Source organism: Anas platyrhynchos, chromosome 1 (assembly GCF_047663525.1).
Source record: "Anas platyrhynchos isolate ZD024472 breed Pekin duck chromosome 1, IASCAAS_PekinDuck_T2T, whole genome shotgun sequence".
Classification (NCBI taxonomy): Eukaryota; Metazoa; Chordata; class Aves; order Anseriformes; family Anatidae; genus Anas; species Anas platyrhynchos.
Window position 1 is genome coordinate 180,727,847 of NC_092587.1, and position 20,475 is coordinate 180,748,321.

The following is a 20,475-nucleotide window of genomic DNA, read 5'->3' on the forward strand; positions in this document are numbered from 1 at the left end:
CTGCAGGACTAAGGGCTGAAGAAAGGTGTCTATAGCAATATGCCATCTCTGGTCACATACTCTTTACTTTTCTTGGCAGACCCACATGGGCTGCAAGGACATCATTTAGCATACTTTGCAGCTGGAAGAACTGAGCTAATTCTGATTTTCCTTGATGTCAAGTTGCAATTGTAATGGTTCTATAACAATTAGATGAGCTAGAGTATACCTGAATCGGGAACAATAAGTTCATCTGAGACTGTTAAGACATACCACAGCTCAACTCCTTCAACATGTGTACCTTTAACCTGAAGATGAAAATTTCAATAATTATTTAACTGTTTTGTACAAGATAAATAAACAGTCTCAAGTTGTCTCTTAGCTATAACTGGCATTCCAGGAGAAAGGCTTACTATTGCAAGTGTCCTTCTCTTGGAAGCAATTCATTTACCTTGGTTGGTTTGCTGAGAAACACTTACCTTTCCAAAATACTGAATTCATATGTATGTGAAAAATTTAATAGTAGTAGAAATATTGTTACGATCATTGCATACGTCACCTACCGGGCTTGATATCAGGACTTTGGGGACACACCCAAAAGTGATTGTATTGACTGCGGCCACCATCTGACTTTTACACACATTTTTTTCTACTGTTAGACCTCCTACAGAGCACAAAACCAATTAAGATTCTTCTACATGTTATATTTTCCAAAAGAGAGATTATTTTTGTATAAGAGGTCTGGGAAATGGTATCACTAACAAATTCTCAGCAAACTGATGCAACAAAGACAGGAAGATGGGAAGGCTTGGCAGTAGCATTTAAATATGCCACACACAAGGTACCTTGCAGGTAGGCCAAGCGAGAAGGAGCTCAGAGTCTGCGATTCTTATGTGAGATAACAAATAAGGACTCCTACAAACACAAATGGAAGGGGAAGTCAAGCAGCACTTTAGAAATCAACTTAGAGAGATACAGTACGTAGCAATTTCTAAATAAGTTTTTCATATTTTAATCGAGTAATTAGTTTACTTCTGGGTCTTGCAGAAAAAACAAGCTGTAAAAAGGGTTTGAGTGTAACAAGTATATTTACAAAAACAGAGGTGTTACAAGAAGAATGTTTTGAATTTTTTTCTTCACAGGCATGTTCCCACACCTACACTCATATCAAGAAACATAACCACAAAATTGCAATAGCTTATTCTATAAATGCTTTCTTTATAATATCTTGTAACATCATCCACTTAAATCATGATCATTATTTTAAAGCTCAAAACCATAGCAACGACAATTGTTTTATCCCTAGCTGAGATTTCCACTGGCTAGCAAGTAGTAATATTCTAGCTTTTGAATGATATACCTGCATTTTGTTGCTTAGTAATGAAAGCTGATAAGAGAATGGCAAGGAAACTTTTGCCATTCAATAGCAAAGACAGAATTTCTGGACTTTTAAAAGTAATTGCATGCTGAAAATGGGTGAGGTCCTACGCAACGAAAACAATTAACCTTTGTGAAAAAGAATATATCAATATCCTTAATACCAAAATATAGTCAGATTGTGCATTTTTTTTTTTTAACCAAATGAATTAAAAACATGAATCTTATTGAAGTAGCACATGTACATGGTTTCATTGACGAACAAATGAAGAAGGGAGGTATTATTATTAGGACTACTTTTATTACAATTGGTGAAGAGGAATAGCATAACCAAGAAACGTAAAAGACATTGCTTACCAGGTGGCTGTTGTTATTTGTTTGTCATTTCAGGCACAGCTTGTACCACATTTTAAAAAGAAAGTTATAATTCTCTCCATTCTTGGGGATAGTTATTATATTTGTTCTTCTGCCTATACATATACACAGGTTTTTCTGGACTGGAGACAGCTTTACCATATTAGAAGATTGTCTAATAAAGATGGTCGCAATTGCACCTTTATCATTCAATCTCAATACTAGCTTGCTTAACTGGCAGAAATAATTCTTTCCAGGGTTTTCTGCCTGAATATAATGAAAACACAGCTGGCCCAATGAGGTCCGAGAAAAAAAACGTAACAGAGACCTTCTATGCTCTGTGTATTGGAGCTAACACTAAGGATGGGACTCAGCAGAGAATATATAACAGAAATTAAAATAAAACAACAGCCAGACTTAACAGACCACAAAAGCAGAGTTGTAATGACAAAAAATGGACCCTCCTGTTAAAAGTTCTTAAATTCTCTCCTTTGGACTTCTGACCCTGTATACATGGGAGAGAGGAGAAAAGAGTGGCCTGATGGACAGTATTCTGAGATAACTTGAGTTAGTCCCTTGAGAATTTACACATTCGAAAGGAGAACTGGCTACTGTGTTATTCAGCATCCTTTGGGTCTTCAAAGACTGATGAGTAAAATGGCAGTCTCAATACAAGAAATGTCAGAGAAAGCAAGATGATCTGAAGAAACCTTAGGAAAACTGAATGCATCAAGATATTCTACACAACTCTATTACTCAAATCTTAAACAACACTAAGCACTTACCAGGACACTAAATTCACTCCTTACAATTGCAAGCAACCAATAAAAAATGCTTAGCTTAGAATGATTTTCTAGGCATTCAATACATTTTCAAACAGTCCATAGTAAATAAAAGATCTGTAATAGGAAGACCAAAGCCATAACAAGGAAATATGCTGCATGAAGACAGAAGGACATTTTCAAAGTACTCCTGAGTGAACTGTTATAACACAACAATCCATTAGTCTCCCTGGAAAACAACAGCATGTGTAAGAACATCAGCTCATTTAACTCATTCTAGATTTAACATAAAGTATAATTTTCTATAGTTCATATAATTTTTAACTTTCAGCTTATTAATTATTTTATGTGCTTTCAGTACAAAACTTAAAAGCAGTCCTCTATTTCAATACTCTCCTAGAAAAAAATACTGTATTTCACATAAAACTGTAGTAATGTAGTTAATCATTAAGAACCTACAGCAGTGAAGGCTTAAATGTCTGCTAGCATCTGAGTCCTCTGTCCTAAAGGAGCCATCTGAAATAGATCATAGAATCATATGGGTTGGAAGGGACCTTAAAGATCACCAAATTTCAACCCCCCCCTCTATGGGCAGGTACACCTCCCACCACACCAGGTTGCCCAAAGCCCCATCCAGCCTGGCCTTGAACACCACCAGGGATGGGGCATCCATAGCTTCTCTGGGAAACCTCTGCCAGTGCCTCAGCATCTTCAGAGTAAAGACTTTCTTCCCTATATCTAGTACAAATCTACCCTCTTTTAGTTTAAAGCCGTTACTACTTGTCCTATCACTCGACCCCCTGACAAAGAGTCCGTCCCTTTCTCTCCTGTAGGCCCCTTTAGGTACTGGAAGGCTGCTATAAGGTCTCCCTGGAGCCTTCTTTTCTCCAGGCTGAACAACCCTAACTCCCTCAGCCTTACTTCATGTGAGACGTGCTCCATCCCTCTGATCATCTTTGCGGCTGTGACATCTGAAGATATGACAAGGTCACAATTTATCCTCCTTACCTATCAAGGGAACCTAAATATTAAGGTTAGAATACATACATAGCTGTTAAGCAGCTAAGTGAAGATGATATTAATTCAACATCTGTAGTTCATAGATGTATAATACATGACTGTGTGCCTGCATACACACATAGAATAAACTGTCAGCAAGAGATGATGATAGAAAAATATCAATGTGCCTCATTCCCTCTTTAAAATGTTCTACTCTAAGATATGAAATTAATTTATTTCTGTGATAGAGAGCAAACAGAGACTAAAATTTTAAGGCTGTCACTGTAAATTAAACATTTTTTACTCTGTTGAACTGGTAATAATAAAAAACTAGAAGTAGAGAAAAATGGGAGTATAACGTGTCATAAATTGGATGTCTTCCACTCTTCCCCTTGATTAGTTGCCAATTTGGCCATTTTCCATAGATTGAGGAAAGAGGAGGAGTCACATAGAGATTTTACCTAATGAGAGGACAAAAGAAATTGAAAGCTGCTCAGAAGTGCCAGAAGCATCAGACCCAGGGGCACTGTAAAAATAGAAAAGGAAGTAGTCAAAAATGGCTGTACAGAGCACAAATAATAACTAACTTGTAATTTTAGTCATCTTTGGAAACAGGTGAAGGATACTTGGCCAAATCGTGACTCTAGTCCATAAAATAAGATTAGGCATGCTCTGCCAATAGTTTTTGGATTGTAATTAAATTGGACAAATAGACTGAGAGATATCAGTTGTGAAGATCATCCAGCCATTTGTTCAATTTAAGGTTATGGCATACCTATGGTCAATGAGAAAAAGACACACTTGAATGTTTGCCTTGGGGGCCAGTGGAATTAAGGAGATTCTAGATAGTCTTGTGAGACAAGGATGTCCCTCTGAAAAAAACATGTTAATAATAGAATATTTAATTATCATCAGTTTGAAATTTGGCTCAGTGCACACACAGAAAAATAGCTTACACTGTTTGCCTACCAGGACACTTAATACAAAACATAGATTTATAATGTAGCATTACACTGCTGACTTTTTGCCTCTTTTTAGGCTCTTGGCAGTAAATATTAACGTGACCTTTACTGTCTGGCAAGTTGGACAAGTGCTAGTGGCTATTGATTTCCATGACATGGTGTACAACACCGATCTCCACAATGTGGTGTAAGGATTTCCAATGGTCATTTATCTGTAGGGGGCGTGACAGCAAGAAGGAAATTCCCAGAAAACTAAAGAATGTATCTGTTCTGTTTGACCTTCTAACATTGGCCTTCTGCATTGTCATGACTGGGTCATATCATCATCCAGTTTACTCAGCTATAAAATGTTCCCACATAGTGCTATCCTCTATCACATGGATGGTATAAATGATCACTTCAGCCGAGTAGGTATAAAGAAAGTGGAAAGCAAATCTCTGACATAAATCTGAGTCCTTTGCCTTCCCAGCCTTGATGTAGAAATGTCAAGAAGAAATATGAATGGCTGCTTGCCCATCTAATGTGAATGAAGTGGAACAAATGTATTTAATGTACTTCCTGCTGTGAACAGCATGAGGCTTCAACAATTCCACTAAGGAAAGAAGGCTGTTTCTCAGCCCGGCAATAAGACTGTGTGCTCTCATGGCAACACTAAATACAGTAGCATGGAATTAAAATCACTTGGGAAGACAAAAAAATTGATAAAAAACTTGAAACAAACAAAATATTCCTCAAGTATTCTCCTCTTAGTTGAAAACAGCTCTGCATTCGTTGCACCTTTTCTTGTTTCAAAATGTGATTACAAACCAAAAGTTTAAAATTTGTACACAATCAAAAAAAAAAAAAAAAAAAGTAAGTAAGAAGAAGTCCAAACCAGCAACCCAGAAATCAAACATTTGACTAGGAGACAGAAGAAGTTCTGATGACAAGCCTTTCTGCAGGGGCTAAGGCATTTTGCATCACAGTAGTTGCACATTATACAGTAACACTCTCAGTGTTGCTCTCTATTTAAGAGATTTCATTTCAATAGTGGATTATTTTTAAAATCAGAATTATTTTATGAATCACAAATAATGGTGCATCTCTTTTGTTTAATGGTATTTCGTAGTAGAAGCTGTTTTAAGAAAAAAGTAGAAAAAAAAACAAACTGCTTTTATACCCATCACCATTTATGACATTGTTATGAATGGAAAATTAGATTTTTAAAGTTAGGTTTATATCTACTGTCAGATATTCTTGTACTCAGATGCACCATGTACCTGAGGTGATTGATCTCAAAAGCTGGTATACTTCTCCCAGGATGAGATTGTTCCTGGGAGTACAGATCTCTTTTCATTAACCATAGAAGGAAACTGACATAACCTGCTTGCGTGAGATGTCTTAATGGATAGATAGATAGCTAACATCAAATGAGCTTACTATCCACCCCAGAAGTGGATGATTTACATTGGTCTTCCCCCTCTGTGTTTTTCTTTCAGTGCCTCATAATCTGACTGCAACAGATCTGGTTTTATTTTTTAGTGCTTAACCTGTAGCAACACATGTAACTTTGTGTCTGATAACTTACTTTGTTGTGTACTCCGTTAACTTAATCCTTTAACAGTCTTACTTGGGACTTGGACAAGCTTGAGAAGTGGACCCAATGAGGTTCAACAAGTCTAAGTGTAAGCATTTGAAGAAATCACAACTTAATAATATGCTGTCACATTTGTCCAAAGAAACTTTGTTAATTAGAAAATTAATTTAAATAAACAATAATATATCAGCAGATGTGAATTAAAAAGACTAAAGTGGACTACAGAATTCATTAGTTATAATGTTATAATAATAACATTACTACAGATTATAGGCATACTGTATGTTCTATAGCTTTTGTTCACCTCTATCTTACACTTTTTCTAAAGTAAGTTTGTATTTGGTACGTGATCTGTTACTTTACATGAACTGGTACTTCGAACTGTTGTATTCATTAATGTTATCTGATTACTCAAAAAGCCTACAGAGAAAACAAAGTCACCTCTGTTATAACAGAGGATTACATGTGAGAAGTTTCAGGTAGACTGAGTATGATGCAATTAGATGGGTGTCAACTTCCTGCCTTTAAGAGCTACCTTTTATATCCTTAACAAGGGAGAAATCACTGTGCTGATAATAACAGTCTCATTTGGCACTACACTTTCCAGAGAGTACTGTAGTACGTAATTTCTCACATCAGTCTTCAGGAAATATGACAGCTTAACAATAGATTTATGGCCTCAAAGAGAGGACTAAAACAGATCCTTGGTTTTCCTTTCACAGAAATTGCAGTTGAGATGTCACCATCTGACCTCCAAGCATAAATAAGGCCAACTGTCACAGGAAAGATTTTTGCTACCACTCCTAGAGCTGCCACACCAATGCTGGAGACACTGAAGGACAGGCTTAAGGCTGTAATAATATTTATGCATGTTTTCCAAAGAAGTTGATGAATCAGCAGTGTGCTGATTTTATTCTTCCTTAGTCACAGAACTCTAATTCACCATGAGAAATGTCTCTTTCAAAGCAACACTACTGTCTTTTGATTATTTTTTTCAAAGACATAAGAAGCATACATGGATACCTCTAGGCAGAATATGAACACAGAATCAAACACAAAGGAATATAACCTGCCTCTTATCAGCTGCTACGTGGTTTCTGGTTCAGCACTTCTAATCTGGCCCTTTAGAACATGACAATCAACAGACTTTGTGTATACAATCTCAGAATCACATGTATAAGGGTGCCCATGCCACATGATATTTTGGGTTACACCTGTTACTATGATAGAATGAAAAGGCACATCTCCTCACTCCCAGTTTGCTCATGATTTTTTTTAAATAATAAAAATTCAGTACTAAATAATACAAAAAACAAACAAACAAACAAAAAAACACAACAAAACAACAACCAACCCTAGCTCTCTAATACTATTTTCACATATCTTGATGGAAGCAGCATGTGTTTTAACCACCAGGAGTGACTGCAACTTCTACATGATGGTTTGAGTGTGAACCTAATTTTAGGTCTTGTCCTGGAATGGGAATAAATATCACTTTACGACATTATGTCTTACCATCATCCTTGTCAGGTACAATGGTAATTCGAGTGCTTGCAAATTCTGTACCAATTCTTCCACCCATTGGCATGCTCAGCAAAACATCAAAGGTCTCAGCCTCTTCATACAAGGAATCATCTATGATGACTACCCGACACATTTTTTCTTGTTCATCTTTGTCAAAACGTAGAACGCTGTTGTGATCCTCAGGCCTGGATATGTAGTCGGAATATGAAAGTACAGAGGTTGGAGCAGTGCCAGATGCTGTTCCTGTGGCATAAAAGGAAAACAGTCACTACACAAACCCTGGCTATTATAATCCCCTCACAGAGGCTGAATTTTATTTTAATTATCTTTTTATTTCTGTTTAGTTTTAGGTGATAGTATGGGTAGAAATGTCTAAGCAGGCTACATTTCTGAGATCCCTGGACACACTACTTCTACTATATCATACAATGTATGCCTATGGACCCTCAAATTCATTTGCAGTTTTTCAGTAAGAAGGAATATTGTAGTTTATCACAAAAGATAAAAGACTGACCAAGGAGACTCTGTGAGGTCTAGAAATTAAATCATTTAGTTTGTTAAGTAGAAGATGTCAGTGTATTAGAAATTAACTATATCTAGATGCAATTTGATGAAAACAAATGAAACTGTACTCTGTATTGGTTAATTAATAGGATATTGGTATATAGAGGAAGGAGAAAAACGTTAGCTGAGCAATATTACTTTATACCCATTTTTTCAAGCAAGTAAGGGCTATTATGGACACCCACTGCAGTGCTTTTAATTCTCAACACTTTAAGATATTAGAAATCACATATAAAAATCTTGCAAAAAGATAAAAAAACCAGATCTCTTTAACCTCATAATAACAGGCAGGTATTTGGAACATGATCACTTTTTGTCTATATTTAATAAAACTGTGAGACAGATTGCAAAGATGAATACATTTCCAATTGAGACTGAAGATGAAGTCATTAACATAATTTCATTATGCAATAGATGGACCAATTCTTTTTGCTTTTCTGTCTGTTTTCCACTTTCACTTCTTTTTCTGTTGTAGATTCTGTTACCTTGTTGGGTGTAACAGATAACCATCAGTTCCTGGCTCACATCTCCACTTCTTCTGACTGGAATAAATAACTCACCAACATCTTCTTCAATAGTATATGTGGACTGAGGAATAAAAACGGTTGATTCTGCAAAGGACGGACACATTTATTTATGTAGATTTATGGCCTCAGAAAGTCACCTGTGAAATAGCTAGAAGCATTTTAGTATAAGCTTTGAAATCCACTGCTATTCATAGCATTTCCCCTCCAGTTAATCTTTTGGCATATGAACATATTGCCAATACAGCTCTGGAACAGTTCTTACCATCTCCTGGATCAATAATCTCCACCGTGGATACATCTGGAAATTCCAGAACTGCCATGACAGGCTCAGAAAGAACAATTTGAAAAGACTCAGACTGTTCATGTTCACCATCACTCAAAATCCGTACTCGCCATGTAGCTAAGGTTTGGCCAGGATTAAACTGCACCTGCTTCTGTGCTTTTCCTCTGAAGTCTTTATCTTTCTTGGCAGTACCATCTCTGGTGCTAATACCTGCCCAAATTAAAGATTCAGGTCATTAAAAACACCACTTGTATTTTTCTCTCATTACAGCATCTTAAAAAAAAAAAAAAAAAAAAAAAAAAAGCAAAGCAAAAAAGCCTCAATTAATATTGTGAAGACAGAGTTAGCCAAACCAAAACTAACTCCTAGAAAAGCTAAATTCTCTGAGCAGATTGTCAAGTTTCCATTTCTCTGTAATTCACCTATGCATGCCCAAAAAGACCAAGAGATTTTGTTTCCCCCTATAACGTTTTGGGTTCTCTTCTGTTCCATATCATCTAAATAACATGTTACCTGAAACCCATGATAATATTTATTTCTCTTACAAAAAATAAAACACACCTGGGAAGTCCAGCCTTCAAGGGGAAAGCTAAGGAAAACACAAAGACACAAAGAGGTAAAACACAGGGAACACAGATGATAGATGAAAATCTGAGCCATTGTGATAATGGTCATTTCCACTACAGTAAGCACTTTTAAAAAAATATATATTATTTTTTTTAAATGATTATCCATTTGAATTAAATTATAATTATCCAGTGTAGTTATAATATTTATGAATTTTCAGTGTTTGCATAATGATGATCATTAAACACAAACTTTTCAACTCAAGTCAAGTTGAAAATTCAAAGCCACAGGGTAAAATCCAGTACAGTTCCTTCCACCAAGACCTTACAGCCTGAGGATCCAGGCTGCTCTGAAATGGCTTTTTGTTGGTGTTTCCCTCCCAGTTTAAGGCTGTCTGACAGCCTTTTATATTCTTTCTGCTCAGTAATTCCATTTTGCAGGATTAAGGTAGTCAACCAGAGGCAAATTATTTAAACTTTCTTGTCAGATCTTTTGCTCTGAGTCAGTTCAGTTCAGAAACTTAATTTGAATCCGTAGGTAGAAAATTATGTAGAAACTCTTTAAAAGGCAGAAGTCTATCCAGTATCTGTTAACCACTAACAGTAGTTAATTCAAACCACACATCCTTAGCTTTGCGTTTCATTCATCTCTCTCATTCTTTTACTTTCTCTTAAAAAAATATCTATCAAATGTGATAATGCAATCTTTTTTCACCTTTTCACTCCCCAGACACTGCAAACAGCTTTCAACACCTCTTGTATCAGCCTGAACTGACTGCCAACATTAACTGAAGAAAATGAGCCTACTGCTTATAGCTGCTAATCAGACCAGTTCACAATGCCCTGAAAATGATGTATGTTTATTGCAGCCTTTTTGGTTGCTACAGCCATTACAGGGAAAATAAAATCTGGATGGGAACTGTAGTCTATGAAAAAAAATACAACAGCAGTATCAACCTTAGATATCTGATCATAAAATAATCCTTGATTGTACACGTGATGAGTAAATATTGCCATTCATTAAAACTTACCACTTTACTCATGGATTAGTTAAAATCTGTACAAGTCTTCTAATTAACCTGTGTGCTACAGGTTAATCGCTGTTTATAGATGACATACATATATGTATACACATAAATGCATACACAAGTGTATGAAAGGTGGCATGAAAGGATGTTCAGTCCTTTTAGAATATCTCTTGCCAAGAAGCAGACATCAAAATCTCAGCCTTTTTATGTTAGTTTGTGGGAAAATACTGGCCTTGTCTTCTCCTATTTATAGGAGACCCTTTAGGCTGTGAAGCTAATGAGATTTCAGAAGATACAAAAGTACTTTGGAAATTAGGATTATAGATGTATTTGCTTCTTTAAAAATATACCTTAAAATCTTTATAATTCCAGTATTTTTAATATTGGGTTTGGACAATAAAAATGGCAATATTCTGTAGTGTCAAATGCAATCCTTTAAGAGATCTAGTTCATGAAGAATTTCTGAATTCATCTGACCAAAAAAAAAAAAAAAAAAAGGGAAGGGAGGGAAGGGAGTAAAGATTCCACACTGAGAAACCTGTCCAGTTCTGTGATATTTTTTATGCGTTTTCTCATAAACTATTTTTAATTGTAAATATTTTCATTTTCTTCCAATTAATAAAATGCGTTCCACAGGCTGCTGACTTTCTTCAGTGCTTGCTGTTTTCCACTGCATGGAGGTAAATCAGCTAGAGGAACGCTGACTTAAATTTTTATATAGGACAATCACTTCTTTGTTCTGATATAATTTCATGCTAATTTGGGATATATACAATATTGCCAGCATTTCGAAATACTGCACATTGAGAAGGCATAAAGCAAGACTACATTTTACTCTTTTCTGTTTTAATGATGTCCTCCTGAGTAACAGAGCCTTTTGTGTCCTCCAAATTGGGTCCACAGACAAACATTTCATTACCTGAAGTCACAAACTTGTTCTGCTAGAGAAAGAAGTTTTTTACAAACACAGACTAAAGTATGAGATGTGAAGATATGTCTGTATCATAAAAACACATATTTCTAAACACTTCTAAATTAATAAAAGAATAACTTGTTGTATTGTTCTTATTTCATTATATGTTTTATGATTTAAACTTTACATTTTTATATTTATAATCAACTAAATACTTAAAATCTAAATTACTAAAATACTTTCAAAAATTCAATCCAAAAAAACCAAAATTATTTCCAGGGAAGAAGCACTCTGAAGAACTAATTAGAATAACATGCTGTGGTCAGCTTCAGTTTCATATTGATTAACCAGTCTTGCTTACATGATCCTCTTCTGATATTGAAGCCAACATAAATTTTCATGTTTCAAATCAAAGAAGGAAGGACTAGGTCTTGGTTTTTTAGTTCATAACTAATTGAGAAGACTAAAACTGGACTTACTTATAAAAGAGGTTTCTCCCAGGTATCCTCTCCGTTTAAGAACAACATCAAGATATTTGGAATCTTCATTTACCAAATAATACGCCTTTTCTAAGGAGATCCATGCCCAGTTTAGACGAAAATGTTGATTCCTCAGCTTATTGCCTCCTGCAAAATAAAAGACATACTTATTCATTTTCCTATTTGCTAAAGAGTACTTTGTCTTTTGAGCTTAATGCAACCTGTATCCTGGGTAAAATCTTAGCTGAACGTTAACATTCCAGCATAGGTTTGAAGCAAAGAAATAACAAATAAACAACTCAATTGTGATACATTTGGTGCATGTAGAATACATTTACCTTAAATGTATACAACCTAGTCCCATTCATTCCAAGGTATGCTATTTTTTCCCCCAAGGGAAATGAAAAAAAGAATTAATTAAATTGTATTTAGAATACCTTTTTCATAAAGTACAAAAACTGTGGATGATACAAGCTTCTGCAGAACCATATTTGCATTTCCAAATGACAAACTCAACGGACATTGCATGGAACTTCCTTGATATGATAGGACTGCCAGAAGGTCCTTGTTATCCTGAGAGACTAGAAACTGCACCTACCATCTGCCTGCCTTTACCCATATAGCCTGCTTTCCAAATTCAGGACTTTATTCACTAAATCTAACAATTTTTGGTTTTCCTGGTTTATAACATATGTATGAGCACTGTGTGATTTAGGAACAGCTTTCACACCTCACTAAGAAATGGTTTCAATAAAATTAAGTATCTCTGATACATGCCACAGTTTATAGCTATACTGATGCTCTCCTCAGCTTACAAGCTTGTAACTGTTGAGTTAAACATACCAGTATGATTGCCTGTGTCACCTAAGGAGATTTAGGGAGACATAAATGCTTATTGGCATTCTTTTAAACTATTTTGTAATGAGCTACCTTAGAGGTACCATGAGTACCCCAAACTGTGTAAGCTGCTGAAATGTGTTTTGAGAGATAAGCTTTCAATAGACCAAAAGATGTCCTCACCAGCTTTCACGCAGGCAAAGCAGCAGTACCACACTCCAGGAAAGAAAGAAGACCCGAGATCCCTTCCAAGGCCTCTAACATAGCAATCACACAACAGCTTCCCTGAGATCATGCTGAACATGGATAGAGTGTCTGAGTTTCTGTGCACTCAGACACTGAGAATTGAAAGCCCTGTATAGTAAGGAGAACATTCAGCTAGGGGACCTAAATGGCTACTGCAGACCAAGTCAGCATCTCTGGGTGGTACTTGTTGGTGTCCATGGCATCATCTTTAAGCTAAAGACCATACTTCTCTTACAATAATATAAAGATCTTTCACAGTCCTCCTCTAACAAAAATGGCCAGATCAGCAAAAGTAGGCTCTATTTTTGAAGCCAAAGCAATACCAGAATTCAAGAACATCACTCAGAGTTTTAGAGGGGATGATTTCAAAGCCATTTAACTCCAGCTGCAAAACACTAAGCACCAGCCTGCAATATGAGCATGTCTCAGCCTGATTTCTCATTTCCAGCAAAAACTAAGCTGATGTGTCTACAATTAAAAGGATTTGCACAACTGTGAACCCAATAGGAAGTGGTCACTGAAATGGCAGACTATATGAGGCTTATGTTAGTCTAAAAAAACAATCCAGAAGAAACAACTGTACACAAATGGCACTTTAAAGCCCAGCTGAAAATGCTGCATTTCTTTTCAGCTGGAAAGATAAGAGCTGAAAAGAACTAGCAGCTATTTCACTGTCTGTAAACTAAGCATTTGTGCAACAGACTGAATATATCAAAATAGATTAACACATTTCTGATAAAATACAGCGTAGCTTTACTTTGTCATGTACAGTTTACCTCCATCTGTTCACTAATTTTCCACAGTAAAAAGGCATTTATTGTCAGCGCAGGGATTCTGGGTGTCACAGATTAAAAAGCAGGACAAATCAAGTTCCGTATATCATCCTATAGGATATGTTTGCAATTACTCAGGGGAATCCTGTAACTTCCACTGCAAGACTAAAGCAACCTGTTGAGCTCAGTGAAGACAGATGCTCACGCAGCAACTATCTTCTGAGAATGTTGGCTGGTGTGAGAGGCTGTAGTCTGATCTCCTTCCCACAAGGTGCTGCTACAGAACAAGATTAGCTCAGGTAACATCAGTCTCAAGCGTTCAAAGAAATCCCTTTAGAATTAAACACTTCTGTGCAAAAGCCAGGAAATAAAATATCTTCCTCTGAACAGCAGAGACACATATCTATGTATTTCAGTTCACTCATGGCTTAACTATTGGAGGAAGAGCCAGAGGCTGGTTCTCCCCTTCCAGTTTCTTCCAGCCCGTTCCTTTGAGCAAACAGGCAACCCTTCATTTGCTTCCACTCTACTTCAAAGCTATGCTTCCATATTTCTTTAGTGACCTGTCTGCTAGAAAACAAACCACAACACGACACAATGAAATACAACACAGCTAACCATGTTACCTCTCTAACATAAAAACAATGGTACTACATAAATGAAAGGAGGGAACTGGTCATGAAAGTGACTCCTTGCCCTTCCAGTTTTTTCATCTCAGCTGTTACAAAGGGAAAGCCACAAATGCACATACCAAAAACTGCAATAAGTAACCAAGAACTGTAATGAGCATCATTATAAATCCAGTAACTATAGAGTTAGCTAAACACAGAAAGTGTCTTCCCATTAATTTATTGGGACAAATTGAAGAGAATATGTTTTGTGAGAAAAACTGCCTAAGTGTGCCACCTTTGAACACTCTGGCCAATTTAAACATAATTTGACATAGGCATAAAAACTTCCAAGATACAAAAGAAATGAAACAGTACTATAGGCATCATTGCTGAGAAAAAACGTTGCTGCATGAGCTCCTTTCTTATTAGCAATGCAAAAGTTAGACTGCATAAACCCCCGAGAAAAGGGTTTGATGTGAGGTTTTGCATCATTTTAGGTGGAAGATATTCGAACTAGGAGACAGAAAGCAATAGGAAATCTGGCATCACTTGGTCTACTGATAATGATTCAAATATCTTGTGGGCACAGGCACAGGCAATCTACAGTGAGCTTATACACAGGTCTCTTATATTTCATCTTTAGTGTCTTAAATAGGTCAAACTTTAATCTAATCTATATTTATACATAATTACTGAACTTGTCAAATTTATTCAACAAGAGAAAAAGTCCCTGCTGCTAAGAAGGAACAGCCATGTGGAGAAATTGCAGCAGCCAGATACCAAACCAGCTCATTCCTGTCATCAATGCTATGGAAAACACTGAAATATAGTGAGCCAAGAACTTAATGAGACCATGAAACGTAGGAAGCAGAAAGCAGAAGAAAGACAACATGAAGGATTTAATACCATCTTATTTCCATCTACTTATTGTTTTCAGCATTTTTTCTATTTTTTTCTTCGAGTAAAAACCAAATCAAACCAAAAACAAAAGAAAGAAAGAAAGAAACAAACAAACAATAAGCACCACCATTCTTTCTAGGGCCTCCACTTCTATAGGCCTACTTCTGCCCCTGAAATATCTATTGTTTGCCTCTTTGAATGTGCAGTATTAGTTGTCAGGTTTAGAGATTTACAAAAAGAATACAAATATTTTAAATATCCCCTTCTTCAGCTTGTACTTTTTGAGTTTAGAAGATTTGCCTCAAAATTATGGGCTTTTCTACATGGTAGCAAGCACCAGTCAAACAGATGACCTGTAAATAATTACACTAAGAGTATATAGCTTTCAGAAATTATAAGATATCAGATTGCATATGCCATTTTATTTGGTTCCCTATTAAATCAAATTAAATCTATCCTACTTTTAACCATAATATTTCTATAAGCAAATGAATTTTGCGTTGCTCACTAGCACTTTCCTTAGGCTCAATCAAATGCTTATCTGCTAGGCAAATAATTAAGGTAGTATGCATCAGTGACAGCTTTGGTTTTGTTCTTCTTCCAGGTAAGTGCTTGTACTACAAATACATCAGAAATTTGGAGAGGAAAGCCATTACCAGAGCACTTTTAAAACTAAACAAAAGGAATGAGGGCCAAGTTACAGTGAGATGAGATGAATTGAAAGTAACTTTGCTTTGTATCAGTGAGATGTGTTGGCAGAATGTTGCTATAGTGATGCACGAAAGCCAATTTATTGAATTTTGCTGGGGATCAGAGCACAGCAGTGCTAAAAGAGAAGATGCTAACTTGCATAGATAGGATGTGGTGCAGGGAGGCATTCATGGGAATGGAGGTGGCAGGAGTTGAGACACAATCAAAGCTTTGTAAGGAGGTAAAGCTACGTATCTTGAGCAAGGTAGGCCACACAGTGACTTCATGACTGACTGAGGCTGATGAGGAACACCTTCCTCTGAAAAGCTGTGCCTGAATATGACACGTCAAAGAAGGATGCAACCTAGAATGGGTCTTTATAGGAGTCTTGTCACCAAATTGGTCAGCTGTCAGAAAACAGTGTTACATTATTTTTGCAAAGGTCATCAAACCATAAATTTCTAGAAAGATCAAGTCATCTGGATCTTCAATTTCTGTTACTGACCATGAATAAAAAAGGAGGGGGAAGAGAGCTTGGTCAGACAATTGGTTAAAGGGAAAAATATTAAAATGAATATTTACATTTAAGCATTTACCTTTCCACCTGTTCTGTTGAGATATCTTTAAAAAGATATAAAACCTCTATGTGAAATACAAATTAAATTGTCAGAACCTTCCATCATGATGCAGAGAGCTCTGAGAAGGAAAGAATCACTTCCAGTTCTCTCCGCAGACCACTGGGCTCCATGAAAACAGTATCAAAAAAAAAAAAACAAAAAAAAAACCCCCAAAAATCTGCATTAAATCCTATCTCTTCAGCACTGGTGGCCTGATGGGGCATTCCATAACGAAGGCCTGATTGTGGCTTTGCTCTCCCTAGGAGCTACCCCAGAGCCATAATCCAGCAACAAAAGCATACAGCTACACCACAGGTTTCGCTTATTGACACAAATAGAAATTGACGTATCTTGATATAGATACTGGCTTCCCTTCATTGTAGCCATGGTGTAATCAGGCATAGATGAATCAACTAAAGAGTGCCTGACCCGTGTAAGTGTAGCCACACAGACTCACTGTGTCCACAAGATAGGAGTCTGAACAAACACAGCTGACTTGTACTTGTAGAGCTTTATGGTACAACATATCTACTCTCTTTAGTCATTAGGGGAGGTTGTTTATTGAGGAAAAAAAAAAAAACCAAACTTCTATAAATTCTTCCAGGGCACAGAACATGAATCAATCACAAGAAAGACAGGAAGAAAAAGACAAAACGAAGAAAATCAGTCAGAAAACATAGAAAGAGCAATAAATTATAAAATAGTCATCATTATCTTCACAATCTGACTAGTAAAGCAAGCACCAAGAAAGGAGTGTACCTTTAAAATTTTTAACTCTTGGTCTTTCCTTGTTTCTCTTCTTATCTATCTTCCTGAACAGACCGCAATAGGAGGTTAATAAAGGAGAACCAGACCAGCAGTGAAACATTAACAGCCTGCCTACAGTTCAGGAATCATTGTATGGCATAACTAGAACAACAGTAAGACATTTTAACAAATCATGTTTCCTCCCTCTCCGTCCAGGTCTCTCCAGTTCCTGCTACTGTTTGGTGATTTGTTTCCATGCCTGCAAGAGCTGCAGTCCTTCTTCCTTGGTTCAAAACATTTGACTCTGCTGGGTGTCCCATTCAGACAGGGTTACTGAATTTGGCACTATGCTATCCCTTCTCCGTCCTATGGATCTCCTCATTGCAGCAGGTAAAAAAAAAAAAAAAATCAGAAAAAAGAAAACCACCAATGAACTCAAGTTCAACCTGTAGGGAAAACAAAGCCATAGAGGCAAAGGAAAGAAAACATAATCTTCCATCTTTAGACATCTGTTCCATTTTTTTTTATCCTCTGATAAAAAAACCTTTCTTCTGTGCCAAGAGAGAGCCTCTTTCTTCTGTGCCAAGTCAACTTATTTAATATATACCAGGATAAAGTTACTTCAACAGTTTTATTAGAAGGAAAATCTGATGTGAAACACAGAAATCTTTGTCTCCAACATCACGATTCCCTGTTTATCCATGAAGTTCCCTGTCTCCAACCTTAGCACTTCCCAGGATTTTTTATCCCCACACTATTTGGTATGCATGATTCATGGTTTGTATAAACTTTTTTTTTTTTCTCTCCAGACTACAGAAGGAACATATAATCTTAGGTATCTTAGGTGATTCTACTCCTGACTAATATACTCAGAAAAAAGATTGAGAAGATATGAATGCTCAGATCAAGACATGTTGTTTCAACAACTCTGATTTGCCACATTGAGTTATAGTCCCAGTACATTACAGCTCCAGGTTAAGAAGGCAGAGGTCTCAAGTAAACCTCTTGTCTGCCAAGCTTCAAAAAGAACAATTAAAAATAGCTAATAAATGTTCTTTGTTCAATCTATCAGGGCAGCACATCATATGCTATTTTCTCTGCTATGAAGGATCATCTGTAAATATCCTGTAAAACTGCCTTAATTTCATATAGAAAAAATATTTACAGAAGTGAAACATATAAGTACACCCAGCGCTTAAAACACATCATTAGAATGTTTTGAATTGAATTCAACAATATATAAGCTAATCTAATGATTGTATCCTATTACAAACCCATTGAAATGCTCCAAATTTATAAGTCTTTCTCAAATGTAATACAACTGACTCCAATCACTAAAAAAAATGCTGAACTCTGCACCCTTCTGCACTCTGTCTGCCACTGTAACTGAATATATTTGCAGAACAACCAAAACCAACCCCCCAAAACTAGCCCCGAGTGATTAGGGACTAAAACAATGCTTTCTCTGACTTCCCATGAGAAAACACACACTTCCCAGCATTATGGACTTGGCTTGCCTGGAGTGTAATTGCTGGTATCCAATGAGCTGCAGACAGTTTACGTCTTTCAGTAGCTTCTGTAACTCTTTTTTTTTGCTTCTGTTTTATGTCTACCCCCAAGTAACGAGTTGGAATGGGTGCATTTGTCACGGCTCAGACTAAGAAAATGCTTGAAGTCACGTTTCAGAAAAAAAATATTTGAAGGATACTGTACAGTGACTTTGTTAAAAAAAAAAAAAAAAAAGGGAAGGGGAGGCCATAGAAGAGACCTGAATGTGAAAGCTAGCTAGTGCATATTAAATTTTGACCCTAGTAAAATTCAACTAAGCGTAACTAAGGACGTCTCCAAGCACAGTCTGAGATTCATGCCGGGTTAATTTAAGGAATTCCCAGTTCAAAGCTATGCACAGTTCTTCTGCAGCAGATTGACCAGATTCTGATTAAGAGATTAATCAGATTTTCTTTTAGAGAAACTGTAGAAGCAAATGTGTACTGGGTCTTCATAGCTTTAAATTAATTTCAGTTTAAATCAGGTCTATATAAATTAGTTCACTAAAAGCCAGGAAAACTTTAACTCTATTGGCTATACCGAGAGGCTGTGAAATTTTGAAGAAGGCAAGAACAAATCAGATTAAGAGAAGCCCAGTTTGAATCATCAAAGACAGATACAGGAGCATCACATGCAGTTGAAAGGCTTTAAGGATATTAGGTGGTTAGCTTTGTAACTGAATTCCAGGGAATTCAAAAGATCCACTTTTTGGTTTGGGATTTTGTGCTGTAAATAGGAGACTAACTCTGTGAAATGCTGACTGCTTCCCTTTTCTATGGTTCCAATTGTGTAAATTCATGAATTCAGTGTACAACCAAAATGCTTCTATTTGAAATATTTAATCACATAACCATATGCACTGCTAAATCTTTGTCCTCAACAGAAGTGATAGGTGACACCTTTTACCCTAAAAAGTTCAAGTTACCCTAAAAGTTCTTAGAAAGACTGAACAAAGTACAACTGGAGAAAAAAATATTCAAATTATTCCTCTTCTCCCTGAAAATACAAATCCATCAAAATCAAAGTTTTTTCACAAAAAGATGACTTTTCATTAATCTCTTTACTGAAAATATTGGTAGAGAATGAATGTTGAATTTTTGTCTTTTTCTACAGTCTACCTTAAGTCTTTAAGGTATATAGTTCAGTGCACCCACAGGCTGGGTGGCTTGAGAGCAGCTCTGAGGGGAAGGACTTGGAGGGTATTGGTTGACAAGAAGCTCAACATGAGCTGTCAATGTGCGCTTGCAGACCAGAAAGCCAACTGTATCCTGGGTTGAATCAAAAGTAGCAAGGCCAGCAGGTCAAGGGAGGTGATTCTCTCCCTCTACTCTCATGAGATCCCAACTGGAGTCCTGCATTCAGTCCTGGGGACCCCAGCACAAGAAACACTCAGACTTTAGCAAGTCCAGAGGAGGGCCATGAGGATGGTCAAAGGGTTGGAGGCCATCTCATAGATTTCTCCTATGAAGATAGGCTGAGAGATATGGGGTTATTCAACCTGGAGAAGAGAAGGTTCCAGGGTAAGACCGTATAGTGGCCTTCCAGTAACCAAAGGGGGCTTACAAGAAAGCTGGAGATGGTCTCCAGTAATAG

General features: G+C 36.6%; 1 protein-coding gene across 1 annotated transcript in view; it reads right to left on the bottom strand.

Moving 5' to 3' along the window:
- Window positions 1–20,475, bottom strand: part of FREM2 (FRAS1 related extracellular matrix 2) — a 130,205-nt gene that overhangs the window by 46,401 nt on the left and 63,329 nt on the right. The window contains exons 3-6 of the mRNA XM_038174201.2: window positions 11,914–12,060; window positions 8,907–9,137; window positions 8,603–8,728; window positions 7,545–7,796 (exon numbers count right to left, since the gene is read on the bottom strand). Coding sequence (XP_038030129.2) covers window positions 7,545–7,796; window positions 8,603–8,728; window positions 8,907–9,137; window positions 11,914–12,060 — 756 coding nt within the window. The remainder of the gene's footprint in view (window positions 1–7,544; window positions 7,797–8,602; window positions 8,729–8,906; window positions 9,138–11,913; window positions 12,061–20,475) is intronic.